Source organism: Hippocampus comes, unplaced genomic scaffold (assembly GCF_001891065.2).
Source record: "Hippocampus comes isolate QL1 unplaced genomic scaffold, H_comes_QL1_v1.1 scaffold22, whole genome shotgun sequence".
In the NCBI taxonomy this organism is placed as follows: domain Eukaryota; kingdom Metazoa; phylum Chordata; class Actinopteri; order Syngnathiformes; family Syngnathidae; genus Hippocampus; species Hippocampus comes.
In genome coordinates this window covers 7,262,256-7,283,511 of record NW_017806175.1, presented here as the reverse complement: position 1 = coordinate 7,283,511, position 21,256 = coordinate 7,262,256, and the positions used below count along the sequence as shown (strand labels likewise).

Here is a 21,256-nt window from a genome sequence, read left to right as displayed (position 1 = left end):
CGACACCGTCAGGGAGCTGGCGGACAGGCTGGACGCAGAAACAGGAAGTTGAAGACGGGATGAAGTCAAGTCGGGACGCCATAGCGTCGATACCATCGGGCACACGACATCACGGATTCGATTTATGATACAATGACGGCACGAGTGCATCTGGGTGGCAAATGAGACAAAAATGTAACTGGTTCGAATGCGGTCTTTTTCTCTATCACCATCGTTTGAACGTCAATGAAACTGTTGCTTGAAAGCAGTGTTGTCTTGGACAGCCGATCGAGTCTTTTGAAAATACCTTTTAGTCCGAGTCATATTTTACTCATCTTTTATGGCTTTCTCAAACAACATGACTTGTTGGTTGTTCACGAAGGTCATGTTTGTCGGACTACCGGTAAAATATCGTTTTGCATCTTGGACCGGGCGAGAAGTCGCACTACAAGTCCATCAAGCGGCCACGCCCCGCCCAATCGTCGCATGCTTCAGTCAAGATTCAGTCCATGGGCGCAGGTCCATCGGGTCGGAGGGACGCGGCAGCTGTCCAAGTCATGCCGACATCACGGGCGTATGTGCGTTTGTCTTCTGCCACCCGCATGCGCAAGTTACGTCATGCTCTATGGAAAGCATTTATTTAATATCCTTGATATCTGGCTCAGGGTCTGGTACTAGCATACTCTCTATTATCACTTGCCGTACGAGTAGAATGACTAGTCAATATGTTTCCACAACTAGCGCCACTTCTGCGCTCCAAGCAATACGAGGGATGTGGAATAAATGCGGGAAAGCTCTTTGCATGACGACGCACCTCTTGAGCTGAGAGTGAAGGTAGGTGGTGATGCGCGTGGCCTCCTCCAGCTGTCGCAGCAACACGTTCCTCTTCTCCTGCTGCAGGAGCCTGGACGCAAACGTCGAGCAATGACACGTCAGTAAACATGCCCGCGTGGTAGTCGAAGTCGGCGTCACACTCGTAGTCATTGTCGGAGTAATAGTAAGCGGTGAGACTTCATCACAAGACCCGTCTGCTCTTCTACCAAACTCATCCAAGAAGTAGGAGAAGTAAGAGTCACAGTAGTGACAGTAAAAGAAGTTTGAGGTAGAAGGAGTGATATGTTTTTCTTTTGTTGTTGTGAGGAGTGTGGGGGTTGGACGGGGTTGGCCGACCTCTGATTGGCTCCCTGACTCTGTGAGCTGTGCGCCCGCTGCACTTCCTCCTCCAATCGGCAGCGTTCCTCCTCCAGATGACGCAGCGTGTCAGGACCGGGATTGGGGTTAGGATCAGGACCGGGACTCTGATCAGGATCGGGATCGGGACCCGGATCGGGGCCGTGAGCCTTCTTGTGCTGCTTGCTGATCATGATGATGTCGTGCAGCAGAGCTTCCTTCTCGCGCAACAGCTGCATGAAATCTCGGTCCCGGTCGGCCTCGGCTCGGCCCGACCAGCTCTCGCTGTCCAGCTGGGCCAGCTGGTGCTGGATACTCTGCACCCTGGTTGACACGCAGGGTTGCCACAGTCATGAAATAGGGAACAAACTTTTTAACAATCATAAATACGTACGTATAATATGTGTTTAAATATAAATATAAAGCCCTGCAAAAAAATGTGAAAGAAAAAAAAATGTATAAATGCTCGAAATGATACATCTGTATCTTTGGAATTTGGGAATTATGATGTTGATGATAAAACTCTAAAAAAAATACAAAACCATGAATAAAAACTACAAACATCATATTAAATCTCAAACTGGAATAAATAAAGTAAATTGAAAAAAAATTACATCATATTGTCAACAAAATCGATTTTAAAAATAGAATATGAATATAAATAATAAAATATGGAATAAATTAATTATCAAAATACTTTTTTTGACATTTAAATGTTAGCATTCTCTCTCTCTATATATACACACACACACACACACACACACACACACACACACACACACACACACAATTTTTTTTTTGGGGGGGGCGGGGGGTATAAAAACATGCCGCAAACACACTTACTTCTTCTTTGCCTCCTCGTACTGCCAGTTGACTTTGACCTTGTCCACCATGTGGGAGGAGTCCTGCAGACAAGGTGGCCGTCAGTCATGGCCTCGCAGCCGCGACTCACGTGAGGATGAGGAGACATGCGCGACCTCTCCCGTCATCATGTCCGTCTGGCAGCCGGCGTCGCAGTACTGCTGCTGATGCTGCTCGCCGGCCCCCGTGGCCCCTCCCCCTCCGCTGCTGTCGACCACCTCGCCGGCCGCGTCACCCGCGCACAAGCTGCTCTGGAAGTTCACCGTCAGCTTGGCCAGGCTCTGCAACATGAAAAATATTGATTGCTATTGATGCTAAACGGGCTGTCACTTAGATCGCGCTTTTCTACCTCGGGTACTTAAAAGCTGTTGCTTCAATCATCTACAGATATGGAGATTAATTTGAGATGCGTAAATGAAGTGACATCATCCTTAATCAAGTCATGGAGAAGCTAATAGAGGTCCAAAGTAGCTGCAAATAAACAAAATGATTTTTCGCCAATGAATCACAGGCTTTGTCATTTGTTGCGTTTTTTTTCTTTTTCTTGCCCGAGCTCGTCTGGCGGAATGAGCGGGACGCGGCGGCTGACTCACACGTCTGGAAAGGAGTCGAGCAGTGAATGAATCCCACCTGGATGAGGTCCTGCCTCTCCTTCTCGCCCGCGTTGATGGCCTTCTTGATGCTGCGCAGCTCGTTGAAGATGGCCTGGGCCTCGTCCAGTTTGTAGTTGGTCTGACTGCACGACATCTTACGGTCGATCCTGAACCAGGGACAAAAACGGCCGCTTTCAATTCCACACGGTCACGTGAATCAAGAGTCGGATCGCATGAACTATCGGAAATGAGATGGATCCGAAAAACAGTTAATTTTTCAGGGAGAAAAAAAAAACATGCTATTCTACAGAAATGAATTATATCGGAAGTTGCAAAACTGACACTCAATTGCCAAGAAATCCATCAAAAGTAGGTATTAGAAGAAAAAGAACCACCGAGATGGGCCCCAAAAGCGTCACTGGGCTAACCCCATGTACGCGGGTCATCGGGAGGTCGAGGGAAGCTCTGTGGTACTTATGCCAAAGACGTGAGTGAGCTAGCAACAGGTTCGGCTTGTTACTAGTGCGCCTAAACATGTTAATAGTCACTGCGAGGCCACTAATCTCCTCCATCGTGATGATGAAGAAGAAGCTACATCTCTGACAAGTATGATACAAGTACGAATGGATGACGAGAAAAGATGGCGAGCTATGCTAAATGCTAGGCTAACGCACGTGTGATCGATGATTTGATGAAAATTCGTAAATTTTACAAGAATAAAGTCGTAATGTGACCCCCAAAAAAATGGGAATTATATTAAAAGATCAAATCTACATTTCCATGAAGAATATTGAGGACAAACCTCATGACAAGAAGGTGGGAATGCTTCCCAATTTAACAGCGAGACGAGATTTTGCGGCGCTAACGTGGACCTCCTATTGTTCGCGCTGCTTTTCAAGTTCTCCTTTCAAAGGTTTCCTCACTGCGTATCCAGTGTCTACTCTGTCAACCCACCACACGGATATATGCGCACGCACACGCACACACGGCCGCACTGTGCTTCAAAGTGTCTTTTCATCATTGAACTACAAAAAAAAACCCCAAAAAACAAAACAGAACCAATATGCCGCTGGGGCCCTGAATCGGCTTATGTTCTACAGCGTGGTGGCAAGGGAGGATGGGGAGTGGGTGGCGAGTGGAGGGTGGAGTTGGGGGGGGGGGAGGGTCGCCCTCCTCCCCCCTGTCGCCGGGCCTGGCACGTGGCCGCTGCGCTCACCGCAGCCCGATTCCTTCACAGCCCTTCAACAGCAGGTAGTGTTCAGCCAGCCACCAGGCAACAAGACCTGCTTTGTTCGGACCCCAAACTACCCCCCCCCCCCCACACACACACACACAAACACACACACTCTAGCAAGGCTATGGAGTTTACATGCTTACAAGAAGGGGAGGTGGCACATACTGAAAAGAAAAAAAAAAGGGAGGGGGGAACCATACTACAAGAGTTCTATGAAGTCATAATCCAAAAATGTCATATTAGGCGCAATTATGACCAATGTCAATTTTGCTCCAAAAAAAAAAAAACGAGAGCCCATTTTAGACGAATAAAATAAAAATACTGACACAAATTCAGTTGCAATTTCAAGAAAATTAAGTTCAGATATTAAGATAAAAAAAATACATTTACAAGACTAAAGGCACAATTATACTAAGAAAAATGTATAGTTTCATAAGGATAAAATAAAAATTATACAAAAAATGAAGTTGTAAATATACAAGAATAAATGGGTAACATTGAGTTTTGAAAAATAAGATTTTTTTTAAAGACACTAGGCTATTTTTTACTCGAACATATATGTATTTTCTTTTATTAAAAAAATAAAAAAATCTTACATCATTCATTTGAAATGATTTTGTTATTTTAAAAATATAAATATATTACAAAAATTAAATTGTAATTTCATGAGAATAAAGTAGAAATTCAAATACCATATAAAATTACGAATAAAGTCGGAATAATAAATCCCAAAACAATTTTACATGAATCAAGACATTTTACAGGAATGAAATCAAACATTTGAAGAATTAAGTTGGAATTTGGTAAATTGTAATATTAAATATTATATATATATATATATATATATATATGTGTGTGTGTGTGTGTGTGTGTGTTGGGGGGGGGGTCTTTGACGTCCTGATGCAGCACAATGCAGCGGGTGAACAATGTACATTATTTCCAATTGTTTTCCAAAAGCCCCAAGCTAATTCTCTGGTGTGCAGAGGCAGATAAAAGGCGCAATTGTGTTGGCCAGTAAGTGAAAAGTGTGTTTGATCTGATGCGACACAGTGTGGACGGCATATTGCCCACAACAGCCTGAGGTGGCCCCCACCCTCCACACACACAGCACACTGCATCTACACACGCATACACACGCTTGTGTTTGTATGTGTGTGTGTGTGTGTGTGTGTGTGTGTGTGTGTCTCAGTGTTGCGCACAATCTTTGCAGGTTATTCTGGGAACGTGTGCAGTTGTGTACATCTGGCAGATAAGCGAGTCAGGAAGTGCTGAGGAATTTGCTCGCAGATATCTCAACTGCACTGTTTTTCAAACTGTGCGGACCTCCACACCCACCACCCACCCTCCACTTCCTCTCTTTGGCTCCCTGCACTGGTGCATCCTCTTCCTGAGGTGGAGACCCCCCCCTCCTCCCCCAAATAAAGAAAAAACCTCCCCTTCCACAACTCCCTTTTCCAGGGACCCTTCGTTTGCAGTTCCTAAAAGTAGTTTTTCTTTCCCTATCCTGTGGGAGGCGCAGCTTCAAACTTTCTCTCATAAATTTTCCCAAGACAAAAAAAGACAGCGACTGTATTCGAAATCTATTAGTGTGTTATGTAGTGAGTTGGCCATTTTGAAGAGCTGTTCTAAAGTACAGTGAGTAGAAGTGAACCCGTCTATACATTATGCATCCCACAGTCCCTCTTGAGAAGTAGTCAAATCAAATACCCATGACGCATTCCACCAATTCAGAAAAAAACAAACTATTGTTCATTTTTAACTTACGCTAACAAAATCAATTAAAAATAAGTGTCTTTGAAGTAAGCAGAACCTCCGGAATGAGACAACATAATGTGCACAGCGATATTGACGTGATTATGCCAACGCTAACCGTTTGTTGTTTCAACAACAGGGATGCTTCAATTCAAATTTAAAAAAAAAACAAAACACATACTGTTTTCTGAAAATGTTACATTGTGACCAAGGAACCTCTTATATTAGGCTAACGATATGGCCGTAGATCTGGTACGTTGGCAGCAGTGACTACTACCTTAGCTATTTGCATTAGCTGCTAGCTAGCTGATTGGTGAGCTTTGATGTGACACCTAAAACTCGTACCATTTCCGAGCTAGGACTATAATGATAACAATATGTTGATATTGAGTAGTAGAAATGAAAAAAAAAATGGCACAAAGTCTCTCTTTAAGTAAGCCAGCGCGACTCACACAAACTACTCCGACCGGAAGACTGCGCACTAGTTCAGTTGAGAAGAGGGGTGAGGTATTGGGTGGTTCAAACCATTTTTGAGCAAAAAGGGTGAATGCTATACTTTTGTTCATAAACTTATTACGTTTCTACCAAGTGCCGTATGGTTCTAACACTTTCCTGACTTATTTAAATAAATAAATGAATAAAATTTTGTGGGTACTTGGATTTACTTTAAGGGTGCTTCAGCACCAATGAAAAATGAGCTGTACACTCTCCTTGCTTGACCCAAGCAGGCTTTCCAAACACAACTGATTTACATGCTTCAAAATGGAGGAAGCTCTGTACATCATGAGTCCGAAATAGAGCGGGAGAGAGTGAAGGGGAAAGGGTGGTGGGGAAGAAGGGTGTTGACGAGGAAGGGTGGCGGTCACACTCACTCCTGCAGTGTCTCCACGCCCATTTCCTTGTACTGCAGCTCCTGCCTCACCTGGGCCAGCTCGTGCTTCAGTCGGGAAAGCTGCAAAGGTCACAAGACAAGGACGGGTGGGGTTGAGGTGGGAGGGGGGGTGGGGGTCGAACATTAGGCTTCCTCTCGCCTCAAAATGCATAGTCATCAATATCCCAGCCACTGGCCGCACACCATTTTTTTCAATAAAGTAAGAGACCATTCTCTTATAAAAAAAATAAAAATATACATTAAAATAAAAAATCATAAAAAAATCAAAAAAAAAAACCATCAATGTAAAAATAAATAAATATCACACACACACACACACACACACACACACACACACTTTAATTATAGTACGGTAAATAAATAAAAATACCCCCAAACCTCATATGATTAAATGGAATTAAATAAATATAAATACAAGAAGAGAAAAAGCGGTGGAACGCTTTTGATGGCGCCGCATGTCAACGTGATCGCCATCCGTGTCATTTCATTATTCGATGGAACGTTTTTTGTTTTTTTTCGGGAGGGGTGAAACGACTGGCAAGCACGCCGGCATCATGCGGATTGCGCTATCCAAATGAGAGGGGAATGGAGCCGTACCAGCTGTCATTCCCCGGGAAAGACGTACCTCAAAATGTATGATGCATGCTAAATAATATGCAAAAAATGGTAGTGTACAAACTATTAAATATGAAGTAAATATGATATATTACATATTTCAGGATGTTAACTATGAGATATGGTCATTAGAATTGTATGGAAGCATAAAAATGCTGCAAATATGGAACATTACAGGCCCTTAAATATGAATGCATTTGAGTTGTATAGCCCATCCAATTCCATTTTAAATATAAACTAGGGTTATATAGCATGTTAAGGTTTAAATAATGTACACTGGAGTTGTATAGAATATGAAATGCGTCACACTTGTACATTTGTGCATTAACCTTGAAGTAAATATACGGTCAATTGAAGTTGTAGATTATTATATTATATGAAACGTCGCGCTAATATGCTAAGTTAGAGTTGTACAGAACATTAAATCTGGTGTAAAGATGCGACATTAGAGTCGTTATAGAATCCAAAATATGATCTGACTCGCCTCTCTCTGACCCTCCGAAGGTGAGCTCATCCTCATTCTCAAGAGGCCCGCCGGGCCCTGAGCCACAGTATCCTGTCGGGGCAACACCCCGGCTGCCCGGCAATCCCTCCACCGCCCCCCTCTGCCCTGACGGCAGGCCATTGTTCTCCCATGATAATGACTCACCCGCTCTCGCCTACAAGCCACTTCCACTTTGATTTGGTCAGGGTCATATTTCGCGCCTGAGGATGAGCCGGAGAGCGCTGTGAACACACAAAGGTGGGGGGGGGGGTGGAAGAGGCGGAGTGAGTGGTGGCTTGTTGGCGTGTGCGGAATCTGAGGTGAAGATGTAACAGGAATACACCAAAAAAATAAGGCGGAGGTTCTGGTGTTCCGGCTGTACTCTTGCCAGGCAACTTGGTGTGAAAAGGACTGTAGAAATGGCACCGATATGGAATGGTGGTACAAAGTAAATCTGACAATTTTCCACCTTCAGAGGTAGTATCACAAGCTCCTTTCATAGTGCCTGTAAAATTGGCATTTTCACCTTTTTTTTCATGTCAGTTTTATATCAAAGTCACTGACACGGAATGAGGGAGACAAATTCGACCCAGGAATTTTCCGGTTTCGAGGTAGTAAGTGAATGAAGCCCCTTTCACACTGCATTTTTCCACCTCTTTGTGTCATGTTTCTGTGACCCGGAAATTTTTCACCTGCAGAGGTAGTAACAGAAGTTTTAACGTCTACAAAAGCCGTCATTTTGCCGTTCTTTCTAAAAGGCGCCGACATGCACCGGAGGGGGTGTTGGACCACGCCGGCGTCTTACCGCAGCTTGCGATGGAACGGCTGTCCTCGGAGAGCTCGTGGAAGAGCAACATTTCGCGCTGGGCCAGCTCCAGTCGCTGCTGCTTGACCAGGTACATCTCCTTCTTGGCTCGGAGGGCCTCCTGCGCCACCACCAGGTACTCCTTCAACATGCGCTCCTGCTCCTGGCGCCATTGGGTGCGCGGGTTCTCGATCTGCGTGGTCTCTGAGGGGAGGCACAGAGGACCCGTCGAGTACACTCATCAGTAATACTTGTTGCCACAGAGAAAGAGAAGATGTCGCTGCCCGGCAGTCCTTAAAGGAGCAGTTTTTTGAAAGGTTGTCCTTTCTCTTAGTAGGGATGGGCGAGTACCGATACCAGGTATCGTTTTGGACCGATACCGGGTCATCGTGAAGTATGCCGATACCAGCCAACGATACTTACGGCAAAAAACATCTCTCATTGAGTAGTTGTTGCTACACTGTGGCCGTTTGAAACATTGGTGAAGCATGGCATGTGTCAGAAAGCTAGAATGGTCTGGTTCAAAACGAGCCGTCATGATGTTCATTGAAATTCTTTGTATCATATTGGTGTATCATAAGTGTTGGTATCATTTTCAGTGAGTGCTCAAGAGTGAATACTCGTACCGGTATCAGTCTGACAAAAAGTGGTATCAAACATCTGTAACTGTTAGCATTATACGGTATGTTAGCAAAAGGGCTGCAACTAATGAATCAAATACAAAAAGAACCAGGATTAAATTTCCTTCCCTTTATTCCAAAAAAGGACATTCTTTCAAATTAACAGTGCCAAAAACATAAAATGACTTTGATTGAAGTAGAAGTTTATTCTATATTGTCTGGAATGATCGCCAGTGATGAACATGGTTCGCCGTATTGCTCGGTGAAGAGGACAGGAAGTGGAGCGACGCTTGCCGACCGGTGTCGGGTACTCACTGTTGATGTGGTCGATGTAGTAAACCCCGACTTGCTGGTCGTAGACCTCCTCCCAGCCCAGGGGCAGCTCATCTCCGACGCAGTCGGCAAAAGTCAGCGGCTTGGTGATCCTGAACGTCAAAGCGGAGCAGCATTGAAACGAATCGATCAATTGATTGATACATGACACCTATTTTTATACAATTTTTTTTAAAAAGTGGTACACGCAATTTCAGATCGACACTCCAGCACTGTCACAGACTTAGCGCACCCGCTGTGTGTTTTCAGTTTGGCATTTGCAAATCCACATGAATAAAGGTACTGTATTGCTTTGTCGCCATCTTACAGCATCTTGATGTCAAGGATCTATGTTGAAGTAAATTTAGGAATTTCACTTGCGGATTATTAAAGTAGTTGTCTTTAACTTTTAGGTTCAATGCATTTGCATTTAATGTCTTTTTTTTTCGGGGGGAGTACCAATACCTGGAATCAGTATTGGACCGATACCAGCCATATTATTTTATGGTATCTGTACTCTTGCAGATACTCATTCTAATCTGCAAAGGTTGAACCGAGGCAACTGAACTCGTTCGTAGTTTTTTTTCCCGTGTTTACCGAAAAGTTCCAAAAATGACTTCAACACCAGGAAACGACAAGGTGTGAATTCATCGCGTGTCAGCCGTGTGATTGACAGGTGAAAGCGCACACACACCGACGACGACAAACACCTCATTTCAAGTGTTTGCCAAAGGTAAACACACTCAAGTCATGTCTGCGCGCGCACACACACACACACACACACACACACACACACACACACACAAAAAGGGATGTAGGAGGAGAAAGAAAAGTGCACACACACCGACGACGACAAACACCTCATTTCAAGTGTTTGCCAAAGGTAAACACACTCAAGTCATGTCTGCGCGCGCACACACACACACACACACACACACACACACACACAAAAAGGGATGTAGGAGGAGAAAGAAAAGTGGTTCAATTATGGCGGCTTGTGACAGTCTGGCCATTTGTGTTGTTCGGTATATCCACACGTCAACTTTATTATGACACCATTATTTAATAAGAATTATAATAAGTGTGTATTTTTCCCCCCGCTCCCACGTTTCTCAGTTGATTCAAATCATGCCAACGTCAAATTCTCTTCAATCAGGACAGACAGGCGACTATTTTGCCCATTCCCACTTTTGCCTGAATTTGTCAGACCCCAGAAAAAAAAAAAATCCCCATAAACATTCCCGCAATTAACCCTTTCATGCACCCTGTAACCTGATAACATGATCAGCCGTCCACTGTAGTGATCGCTGTCCCTGCAAGGGTTCAGACGGGGTGTCAAACATATAGCCCGCGGTCCGGAACGGGCCCCCAAGGAGGTTCCACCAGGCCCGCAGGATAATTTAAAAGTGAAACAAGACATAAAAGGCACGGAATGAATATTTTTAAAAAGCTGCAATTCATGGATCATCCGCTAGGGGGAACACTGTTTTGATCAGAGTAGAAGACAACATTGTTTTGATCAGAGTAGAAGAAAACGGCAGTCTCAGTCTGTCACTGAGACAGACCCAACACAGCAGTAGAAACCAGCTACCTAATTGCTAGCGAAATAGCATTAGCATCAAAGCCGTATTCCGACGGTGACTTTGTTAAACGATGCACAATGAAGGCGGCTGAACTTGTATGTCCCGACAAGCGACAAGCTTTTGCCAACAAAGGAAATACATGATATTTTGGTTATTTATAGCAGAGTATGGTATAATCTTAATGGTCCGGCCCAATTGACATCTACCGAGGCCATATGTGGCCCACAATGTCAAATGACTTTGACAACCCTGGGTTAAGACATGCAAAAAAAAACAAAAAAAAACTGCCCATCTTTCTCATTCCAAGTTGAAACTGTTCAGCTGGTTCAGACCATCCTGGGAAGGATTTTCCTCGAACCCGCACATTCTCACAATTCCACACTTGACAGTCAAATTCCCAAATGAAGACATTTTGGACACATTTAGCTCCTCCTCTCGCAGTTCTTGACAGATATTCAAACTATCGCAACTCCAAGATCATTTCAGAACATCTTGGAAACTGATTGCCAACCCATTGCCCAATTTCCTCCATTTTAAAACAAACACAAAAAAAAAAACAACAACGCCAAAATGATACTCCGAAGCGCGCCCCCCCCACCCCACTCTTCATTTCGACAATTGAAAGAATTCCCCAGCATTTCAAGCTCTCATGCAGTCGCCACAGAAATTGCATTCTCTAGTTGTTGTTCAACGTCACTGTCTTGGGGGGGAGATATGTCCGCTCGCAGATTCTAATCGTGCCACATGTGAATGTTTGCTTTGTTCGGCGGTCTTGTGACAGCGTGGTCACTTCTGCCTCGCAAACACACACACACACGCACACGCACACGCACACACACACACACACACACACACACACTTGTAGACGCAGCAGAAAGACTTGTCATAGTGACACAGTTACCTTATAGACGTCATATTTAACGTATATAGTGTACTGCACATAGTCAGAACCAAATTTTGACAAATAAGTAGATCCTAAAATAATAGTCCATCAAGAAACCAAATCATATTTCATCAAACAAGCATGGGCAATAAATGTGAATAAAAATGTAACTAATCTTTTCTTTTTTGGGGGGGGGGTTAGTCTTTGACGAACGATACAGCAGTAGTTTAAAATGAAGTTATGTGTGTGTAGCATTCCGTGTCCACATTCTGCACATTGGCGTGCCGAATAAGAGTTTTCTGAAATTAGCTGAGGCAGACTGACAAGCATGTCCAGCTGTGGAACGACACTCTCGCACCTTCCCCGAAAAATATATTTGGTTGTCAAAAGACATTTGCTAATTCAAGAATAATCCATCCCGGAGGATATTTCCATCCCACGCCAACTGCCTTTTGCCCGGAGACGGCGCTGCCGCTTTAGTGGCGCAAGGGCAGATGACAGGCATGTGAAACTGAAGTCCAGGAACTCTCAAACATGCCGAATCTCTTCGGTTTTTGTTCTCCAAGAAATCTCATTCCCAAATAGAAATCGACATTTCCCCCCCCAAATTTTGATACGAATGAGCCACCCGGAAGTAGCACCCTGCTCCCCTCGAGCTCCTCCACGGAGGTCCGCCAAAAAGGCGACAAGTGGTGCCGGCCTCCAAATTCCATTGTGTGTTTAAAAAGGAAACGTGAAAACAACTTTAAGAGAAATGTCACTCACGCTCAGGCCCGCCGTCTGAGGCGGTGCTGGTGCAGGATTTCAGAGCGCGGCTTAAAAAGCAGCTGAGATCCAGACGGAATCTGCTTGTGCTTTTATGTGTTGAATCCGATGGAAATAGGCCTCCTAAAAGTAGAGTTAGCGTCTGGACGGACGTGAGGGAGGGGATAAGGCATGGGAGGGGGGGGTCAGCTGGGGGGCTGTATGTGGTGGGAATAAAAGTGTCACTGCGCTTATTTGGGCAGGAGAGTATAGGGTGGGTATGGCAAAAAGTTGCCAGGGTCATTCACTTGGTTGTAGCACTCCCGCTAACTAGCGTAGCATTGCAATCATGACTGTGATGAAATAAACCCCCCCCCCCCAAAAAAAGTGCAAAGGGGCCCAGTGAAAGAAGTACATCATTTTCATAAAGAGTCAAATTGCACGACTGTCTGCCTTATGTTTTGTTGTATTATTTTGTCATTTTATGTTAACTGTCCTTTTGATGGCGGCGCGGGCACCCGCAGCGGCTCCTTTCGCTCCTGTGGTTGAGAGGAATGACATTTCGTCTGTGCTGTATGTTGCACATGGAGCACATCTGACAATAAAGTTGATTTGAACTTGAACTTGAATTAGGCGCCACGGTAGGGCCGCAATTTTCCGGTAAATTTTGATGCCGCATTGTACTGTATATTAGGTCTGCAAATTAGGATTGTTTGAATAATCAATTAACCAACAGATTAATTGATGAATCAGATTTAAAAACAAAACAATCATTTAAATTGCCATCCCTTGATTAAAAATTGGGATTTTTTTCCAATTATTTGGAATTGGCAGGGCAGAAAATGTACAAATGCAAATTTATCCGTGTGTGTGTGTGTGTGTGTGCGCGCGCGTGTGTGTGTGTGTGGAGTTATATTGCACAGCTCTACAAACAAAGAAAAACCATTGGATCGACAGAATTGGAATCAGGTTGACTGCCCGAGATGCCGAGCAGAGAAAAAGTGTCGCGGTCACGACATTATTCAGTTTTTCAATAAGAATTGTGCACCAATGTGGAAACAATGGAGGCCCTGACAGCTGGCCGACTTTGGCATGTCCTGTTTAGGTTGCATTCTTCTGAGCAGAGCCCGTTCACGGACCACGGCGCGGACCGACACTCGGGCCTCCGTCACCGCTTGACTGCTCAATCCGTTTATGGGGGAAATAAAAACACTGCGGTGGCGTGACTTATAAGTTTCATTTGTTCACAGGACAAACGTGTAACTCCACTTTACTCAAATTCATTTCCCCCATGAATTGAAATGTCATTGATCCATTTCAGACTCCGCAACCCCAAAAAAAACTCCACAAAAAATAGTTTAAAGAGCATATGGATTATCTGATAGATCAAGTGTACGAGTATTGGATGTGTGAATTTCAGCGAGTGTGATTTCAGGAGCCTGAGTCGGGTTCGGTCAGCCAACCTGTCTGCGTGTGAACGTATTTTCATTTCCTATTTTGACTGTTTGTCCCGTTCAATAAACGGCTGAATGTGCAGCAGTGAACATGCCCCCCACCCCCATTTAACTTTATGACACTGACTGGACTAATGTCTGCCCCATGCTCCTTGTGAGTGTTTGCATTTAGCATTTGTGTCTTGGGCTGTTTGTCCCTTTGAATAAATGCCTGAATGTATATCAGTGAGTACGGTTCTCTCCCCTTTTTTTTTTTTTTTTTTTTTTTTTTTTTTTTTTTTTTTTGTGGCCGGGACTTGTTCATAACCAAAAAAGACAAAGCAACCGCATGACGGTCTAGTCCGCGTGTGAGAGTCTGGCTGTGAGTTGTGGGCTACAGCAGTTCATTGCAAATGTTTTCAATTTCTATTTGCGTGTTTGACTACTTTGCCGTGTCACAAAAATGGTTTGAAAGTATGTATGTATGTCTATCCATTTATACTTTTACTCCAATAGAAGTTAGTAACTAAACTCATGCTCCATGCGGCACGTCAGACAACTTGCTTGAAAGGCAAATTGTGGCTCGTAAAAAAAATAATAAAAAAAAAAAACAACAACAAAATTGTGATTTGGGGCTCTCAACAGCTAAGGTACCCATCCATCCATCCTTTTTGTGATCCGCTTATCCTCACAAGGGTCGCGCAGTCAAGGTACCACTGTACTTTAGTCAGCTGATTCCAAAAATAAAGAAAGAAAGAAATAATAAAGCACACGGGCCAAATGATACGGCGCTCAAGCGACGGCGTGTTGGTGACGCCCCCTCTAAACACATAATGAAAACACTGTGGGAAGCAAAATAAAAGCGGGGTTCAGCGCATGTGAATAACCTCTGGGCGCCTGCGAACACAGCTCACCCTTTCCAGAATAATTGAATTTGGTGTGCTTTGTGCCCCAGCATAATGGCCTGCCTTTGCCGGGCGTTGGGTTGCATAACACAGCTAATCGAGGAGGCCTGCCGGGACGGCCCATGGACACGTGGGAACACCCACCCACCCCCCACCCCCACCCCGTCCTCGCCCCCCACAGGCCACTCCCCCCTACGCCCGTTTCTGACGCTTTGTCTGAGACCGTGAGCAAAGCGCAGCCCCTGGGCTGTTCGCGTTAGACATGCCGAGCATGACGCTCATTCCAGTGGAACAAAAAAGCCCCGGGCGGCGGCGCGAGGCGACGGCGGCATCCCCCGAGCGAACCGAGACCCCAAATGTCCTTTGAGACAAGACCATTTTTCATGAAAATATACTTTGCGCAGGACAGTCAAGTGAGACAAAAAGCCAAAGGGAAAAAACGTAAAGAGAGAGTGGCGAGAGCTCGCAAATAAATGGATTCCTTTTATGAGGCTTTTTTTTTTTTTTTTATCCAAAAAGACAAATATTTGTACATTTTTATGGGACAACTAATTTTTATTTTGTCACATTTCATGTATTTCTTTTTAAGTCATAAAAATTCGAAAACAAAATACATGTATATTTTAAAATGTAATTGTATTTGTATTCGTAATTTTAATATTATTTATTTATAGAGATTTCAAGTTTTTGTTTGATTTTATTTTAATGAATTAATAAATCTAATTTTATATTTCGGTCATTATTTGTATTTTTAATTAATTTCCATATCATTTAAACCTATTGGCTTATTATAATTTATCTTAAAAAAAACATAAATATTTAGAATATAGTACATACAATTACCTAATAATTTATTGACAAATAAATATACAAAATGTTATTTTGGGTTTTATTGCCATTTTACCAATTCATTCATTTTATTATATTTATTTTTAAAATACAACCCAAAATGTTTTCATGTTTATGCCATTTTATTCATGGAAAAATACATGACTATCATTCAAATGTATGAAAAATCATCATCAGTGGCTAAAGAGGTGTCTATTGTATTTTGTCTTTTTTTTTTTAAATAAAAATTCCTAAAATATGAATAGCAAATTTCAATTAAATAATTGTTCGAATGTATTGTACTTCTATTCATGAAAATCCTCAAATATTTAAAAAAAAAAATGCTTTTTTGTTTTATTCACTTCATTTACTCACTTGTATCATTTTTATTCAATTTCTTTTTAAAAATCTTTAAATATTTAAAAATATATTTTCATTAGGAGTACATGTCTCATTATTTTCTTTATTTATATTGATGAAAATCCTCAATCATTACAATTTATTTTTGGAAACATTTACCTGATTGATTCTTATTATTTATGTATATCCGCAAACATTTAAACAAAAATGAAAAGAATACAAGAATTGGAACATGCTTAAAGAGTATATTTATTTGAGGAATCTGTTTTGAAGTGGTCTCAATTGGTCTGGCCTCACACGCAACCCTGAGAAGGTAAACACACTGAGGAATCTCGTCTGTGTTTGGGAGGAATCGCTTTTTCGCGCCTTAATGCAATTTTTGGCGACATGCTGTGAGCTCACGCACACATCCAGCCAGCCAGCCAGCAAGCCAGCGAGCGAGCGACGAAACGTCGACCCGAGGCAGGCCGACATGTGGCGCGCCACATCACGAATCACGACGGCCATTGACAATTATGCTTGGCCTTCAATGGCTCTTGTGTTTTTAGCCAGCGGGCCAGTCAGCAGACTCCCGGCCTCGCACTCATCAGGAGACCAATCCCACTGTCCTTTCCGACTCGTATTATTTTTCGCCACATAGTTGATGCTGGTTTGTTGCCATTTAAATGCAGTCTGCTAATCCGCCTTGGTTGATTTTCGAGATACCGGCCATCGGTCCACAACAAGTGGCAGGTTGGCAGAGAGTGAACGATTCATCAAAAAAAGTGGCTTCAAGTTGTTTCATGGCACTCCCTGTGGAGGTTTACTGTCAAACTAAACGTCAAACAAAGAGAATTACACATTCTCAAAGACAATCACATAAGCCTGTTTAGCTTTAGGCTAAGAAACAATGTAAGAAGTCGTAGATGGACTCCCGAATAACATCCATGTTGTGGTGTTATAACCCTTGAAGCAACATATGCTTAAACACAAACGGTAAAGCAACATATGTGGACCGCCGATATCACAACACTCCCGGGTATTCATGGGCGGATCCCGGCTTTTGTTGTTGAAAAAAAAAAAAAATCAAGGTCAACTCAATATGGTACACATTTCTTCTGGACTAAATATTCCATCCAAAGAAATTATATTTTTATTTCCTCAAATATTTAAAAAAAAAAAGGTTATTTTAGAGCTGTAACTTTAAGATCGCAATATTTCTGCTCGTGGTCAACATGCCATCGGAATCTAATATCAGCTCATGCCTAGACAACGGGCAAATGTATTCTTTATCATCTGCAAAGAACAACTATTATTACTGTCGTTTACAGAGGAATTTTGACCGTCTCCATATACTGTATGTATTTAGTTCTGTTTTTTGTGCGGCGTTTTTAAAAAGTACAAAATGATAAGAGTGCTACAGTATTTTCCTTATTTGAAAACAGACAAAATTTCGAGAGAGGCTGGAACAAGTTAACAGCGCTTTAATTCATTTGCGTTACAAGCATGGTCACAGAACAATATTAAACTTGTGAGTTAACGTCCCACGAAAAGTTACATGGCTTGCTTTACTAAAAACAAACCCCAAAAAGATGGTGGGTTTTTTTTTTTTTGGGAGGGCTCGAACAGATGAACAACACTATTTCATTTCAATGCGGTGAATGAATTTGCGACACACGTCAATTGAGCTTTGATCTTTGTCTTGGAGTGAGCTAAACTTGTAAGTCAAGTCACCCCAATGTCAATACACACTTCTGATCGGATAGTGTCAAGCAGCACGAACTGCAGGCGGGCACCAAAAGAATGTTTGGAATTTTCGCCATCCGTCCATTTTCTACAGCGCTTATCCTGTTTAGGGTCACGGGAGGCAGCTGGAGTCTATCCCAACTGACTTAGTCTAAGAGGTGGGACGCACACCCTGGAGTGCGGACCCGTCAATCATGGGACTGGCACACAACTATTCTGACCGAGTGCAAAAGAAACTGCTCAGCCACAATGCTTACTTACAATACAAATTTATTTCCACCTCAAACTGTCTCGCCTGCTCCTCTTTTTTTTTTTTTCCTCGCTCATGCCTCTAAGACCTCTGAGAAAGGTTTTGGGAAGACGATGTACCCACAGTCGTTTGCCTTTGTCAAGTAAGAAGGGCTGGTCGGAGGTTGATGTGATCACAGACTGAGGTGGATGGCTGATGCTGGCAATGTCGCGGGCCAAGTGTCGATACCATTTTATTCAATGAGTGAAAATTAAATGAATGACTTTGGAACGTATTAAAAATTAGAGACTGAACATGATTTGGGGATGATTTTTCATTCCCACTCATATTCACATCTGTGGACAATTTCAAGTCTTCAACGGCAATAACATGCACTCCAAGCATGGAAGAAGATGCAAACTCCACTTTTTTTTAGATTCTGAGCTCAACAAAATCTGTATTCTTCATTCACCCGGCAACAGAGGGAGACAGAACCACCACCCCCCCAACACAGGCTAAGACATAGGATACAAATATTGTTATACCCCTTGATCCTATGGGTATTTCTGAGCAAGACGTGTTTTTAAGACAACCGGGAAATGTTTTAAATTGTGGGGGAAAAAAAAGCATAATATTCTTCCTTTCAAATTGCCCGGTTTAAAATTCCCGATCAATCCCTCAAAAGTGAGTGCTCGGTGAATTCCCAGTCCCCGGTGGAGGCGCGCATCCTCCCCACGGCTTTTCCCAGCGGCCCAACTTTAGCAACATTCCTGGCATAGTTTCGCCTGGATTTCTGGGAGATGGAGTTTTCACGCCAACACACGCACGCGCATACACACTTACAAAAGTGGTCGTCAGAACGCGTATTTGGTTGGACTGGAAAGGATGGATTGGAAATAAAGCACATAGAAAAGGGGATAACAATAGCGTGAGGCGAGAGACGCTGGAATGCTGCAGGTCATTGGAAGTCACACACGCGCGCGCACACACACACACTCACACAAACACACGCACACAAACACACGCACACACACGATGGGAGTGCGTAAAAGCGAATAGAGATCACTGTTTAAAACATGTAAAATGTCACTTTTAGGAAGTCAAGACAGGCAGTGGGGTGAGCAGCATTTAGGGTGACTGGTGATGGGGGTTGCTAATCTACGTCAACTCCTCTCCGTTGGAAAAAAAAAAGCAACAACCCAAAAAAATCCCCCAAAGCATCATTCTGTCACTTATTCTTTTCAAATAAAATGTGTGAAATGACGCTTTCAAGTCTCTTACCTATCTCTGGGGTCTATCCACGAAGTTTGCCGGGTGTTGTGGTCGATGAAGAACACTCTTCCGTCGTAGTCTCGGGCTTCCTCCCATCCGGCGGGCAGCGGTAGCTCGGAGCTCTCTCGCCGCTTGCCGCCGCCTCCGCCCGGCCACGGCATCGCGGCTGGCCGCCGCTGCTGAGCGGAGGGCTCCAGCCCCGTTGCTTCTTTCCTTCCTTCGTTGTCGTCGTTTGCTCTCACTCTCTCCCCACGCCGGCCAACCAGTCGTTCCTCTTCACCGCATCGCGCCCCAACGGTAGAAATGAGCAAAGTTTTCGGTTTACAAAGAAGGAGGCGGCGGTGGTGACGCTCTCACGGTGCTCTCGCCTCCATGTTGGCCTGCTCCCTCCGCCACCATGTTTCATTCCTCCGCGTCCTTATTCGGGCCCGGGGTGGATTTGCATAAACGAACGGACGAGCGAGGCGAACTTGGCCCTTCTGTCCAATCCCCTCCTCTTGTCTGCCTCCTCCGTGTCCACTTTAAAACAGCCTCACTTCGAAAAAAAAAAAGGGAAAACATTATTTATTTATTTATTGAAAAGTCGGTCACTCGACTTTGTCTTCATGTTTTATTATTTCCACTAAACGTTTTTGATTCGTGACGTTAAACTCAGGTAATTCACTTAAATGGTCATTTTGTTGACTGTTTCGACCATTTAAAGGAAGATTAATCCTAACTCGGTCAAAAAGTTTCCCCAAAACAAACAAGTTTTCCCTCCAGTACAAACTGTGAGGGCTTGAAATTGTTGTTATACATTGGCGGCACCTAAGGCAAAATGTGTGTATTGCACCTAACACCGAGTAAAATGATGTCATCCACCGTTCGCGTTTTTAGAAAATGCTTTGTTTGAATTTTGTTTTTTTTTTTTGCTTTTTAGTATTAATTTTGAGTTTTTTTGCGGGTTATGGTTAGGCTAACCATTTTTTAGTTACAGTATTCCATTATTCGTTAACGATTATAACCTTGGTGAAAATACGGTTGAGCGATGCTATGATCTCGTCGCGTTTCGTGATCGCGATAAATTTCCGGTCGAACATGGTGATCAGCAGTGAGAATATCTACTCAGTCAAGCTTGAAATCGGAGTTGACCTTTCCATTTTGGTTTTTGGTGTGTGGTAATTTGTCTCATTTTTTGTTTATTTAATCTGTAAAACACATTAAAAAACCCGATTTGCCGTCACACCCCTTCCCCAGTACGGCTTTTTGAATACTAGACTTCTTGGAGCCTCTCAAAAATAGCCAATGCTGACATCTGTTGGTTGGAGTTAGACATTACACCATATGAACAGCAGCATAGGTTTTCCCCCCTTCCTTATTTTTATACATTTGTGAGTACAGTAATGTTGAGGAATTGTTCTTTTTTTTCCATGTTTGTCTGTTTTATTTTTTTCAGCGATTGGCTGCCAACCAGTTCAGGTGGTTCCCCGCCTACTGCTCGAAGGGAGCTGGGATAGGCTCCAGCACACCCGCGGCCATTGTGAAGATGAGATCCATCAGAAAATGGATGGATGGATCGTGCTTCATATGTTGATATAATTCACTAACTTGTGTTTATTAAAAATAAATGGTGTTAATAACTGAGATACCGCGATAGGAACAATTATATACTTTCTTTTTTTTCTTTTTTTTGTCATGTCGCTCAGCCCGAGGTGAAAATGTGATTTTTGTTCGTGCAGTACACGGTTGTGAAGACCTCACGATTAGTGGCGTGCAAAGCATCGTTGCTGTCTGGATTTCCAAGTGCAAATATCTGTTCTCAAATGTAGGAAATAAAAGGATAAAGTGGACAAAAAAAACTCAATGAGACTACAGATAACTGAGAATTCTACTTAAACAAAGTTAACAAGTATTTTTATTTGACTACTTACCACCACTAGTGTGTGTGCGCGCGCGCGTGAATGAAAGAGAGAGAGAGAGAGAGAGAGAGAGAGAGAG

The 21,256-nt window shown here is 43.3% G+C and overlaps 1 protein-coding gene across 1 annotated transcript in view; it reads right to left on the bottom strand.

Annotated features, from left to right (window-relative positions):
- Positions 1 to 20,029, bottom strand: part of LOC109531950 (protein WWC2-like) — a 34,467-nt gene extending 14,438 nt beyond the window's left edge. Inside the window, exons 1-11 of the mRNA XM_019896487.1 lie at positions 19,289 to 20,029; positions 9,321 to 9,430; positions 8,386 to 8,589; positions 7,746 to 7,822; positions 6,462 to 6,541; positions 2,641 to 2,770; positions 2,127 to 2,291; positions 1,993 to 2,054; positions 1,150 to 1,473; positions 794 to 883; positions 7 to 28 (exon numbers count right to left, since the gene is read on the bottom strand). Of these exons, the coding sequence (XP_019752046.1) occupies positions 7 to 28; positions 794 to 883; positions 1,150 to 1,473; positions 1,993 to 2,054; positions 2,127 to 2,291; positions 2,641 to 2,770; positions 6,462 to 6,541; positions 7,746 to 7,822; positions 8,386 to 8,589; positions 9,321 to 9,430; positions 19,289 to 19,440 (1,416 nt within the window). The 5' untranslated portion in view covers positions 19,441 to 20,029. The remainder of the gene's footprint in view (positions 1 to 6; positions 29 to 793; positions 884 to 1,149; positions 1,474 to 1,992; positions 2,055 to 2,126; positions 2,292 to 2,640; positions 2,771 to 6,461; positions 6,542 to 7,745; positions 7,823 to 8,385; positions 8,590 to 9,320; positions 9,431 to 19,288) is intronic.
- Between the last annotated feature and the right edge of the window lie 1,227 nt (positions 20,030 to 21,256).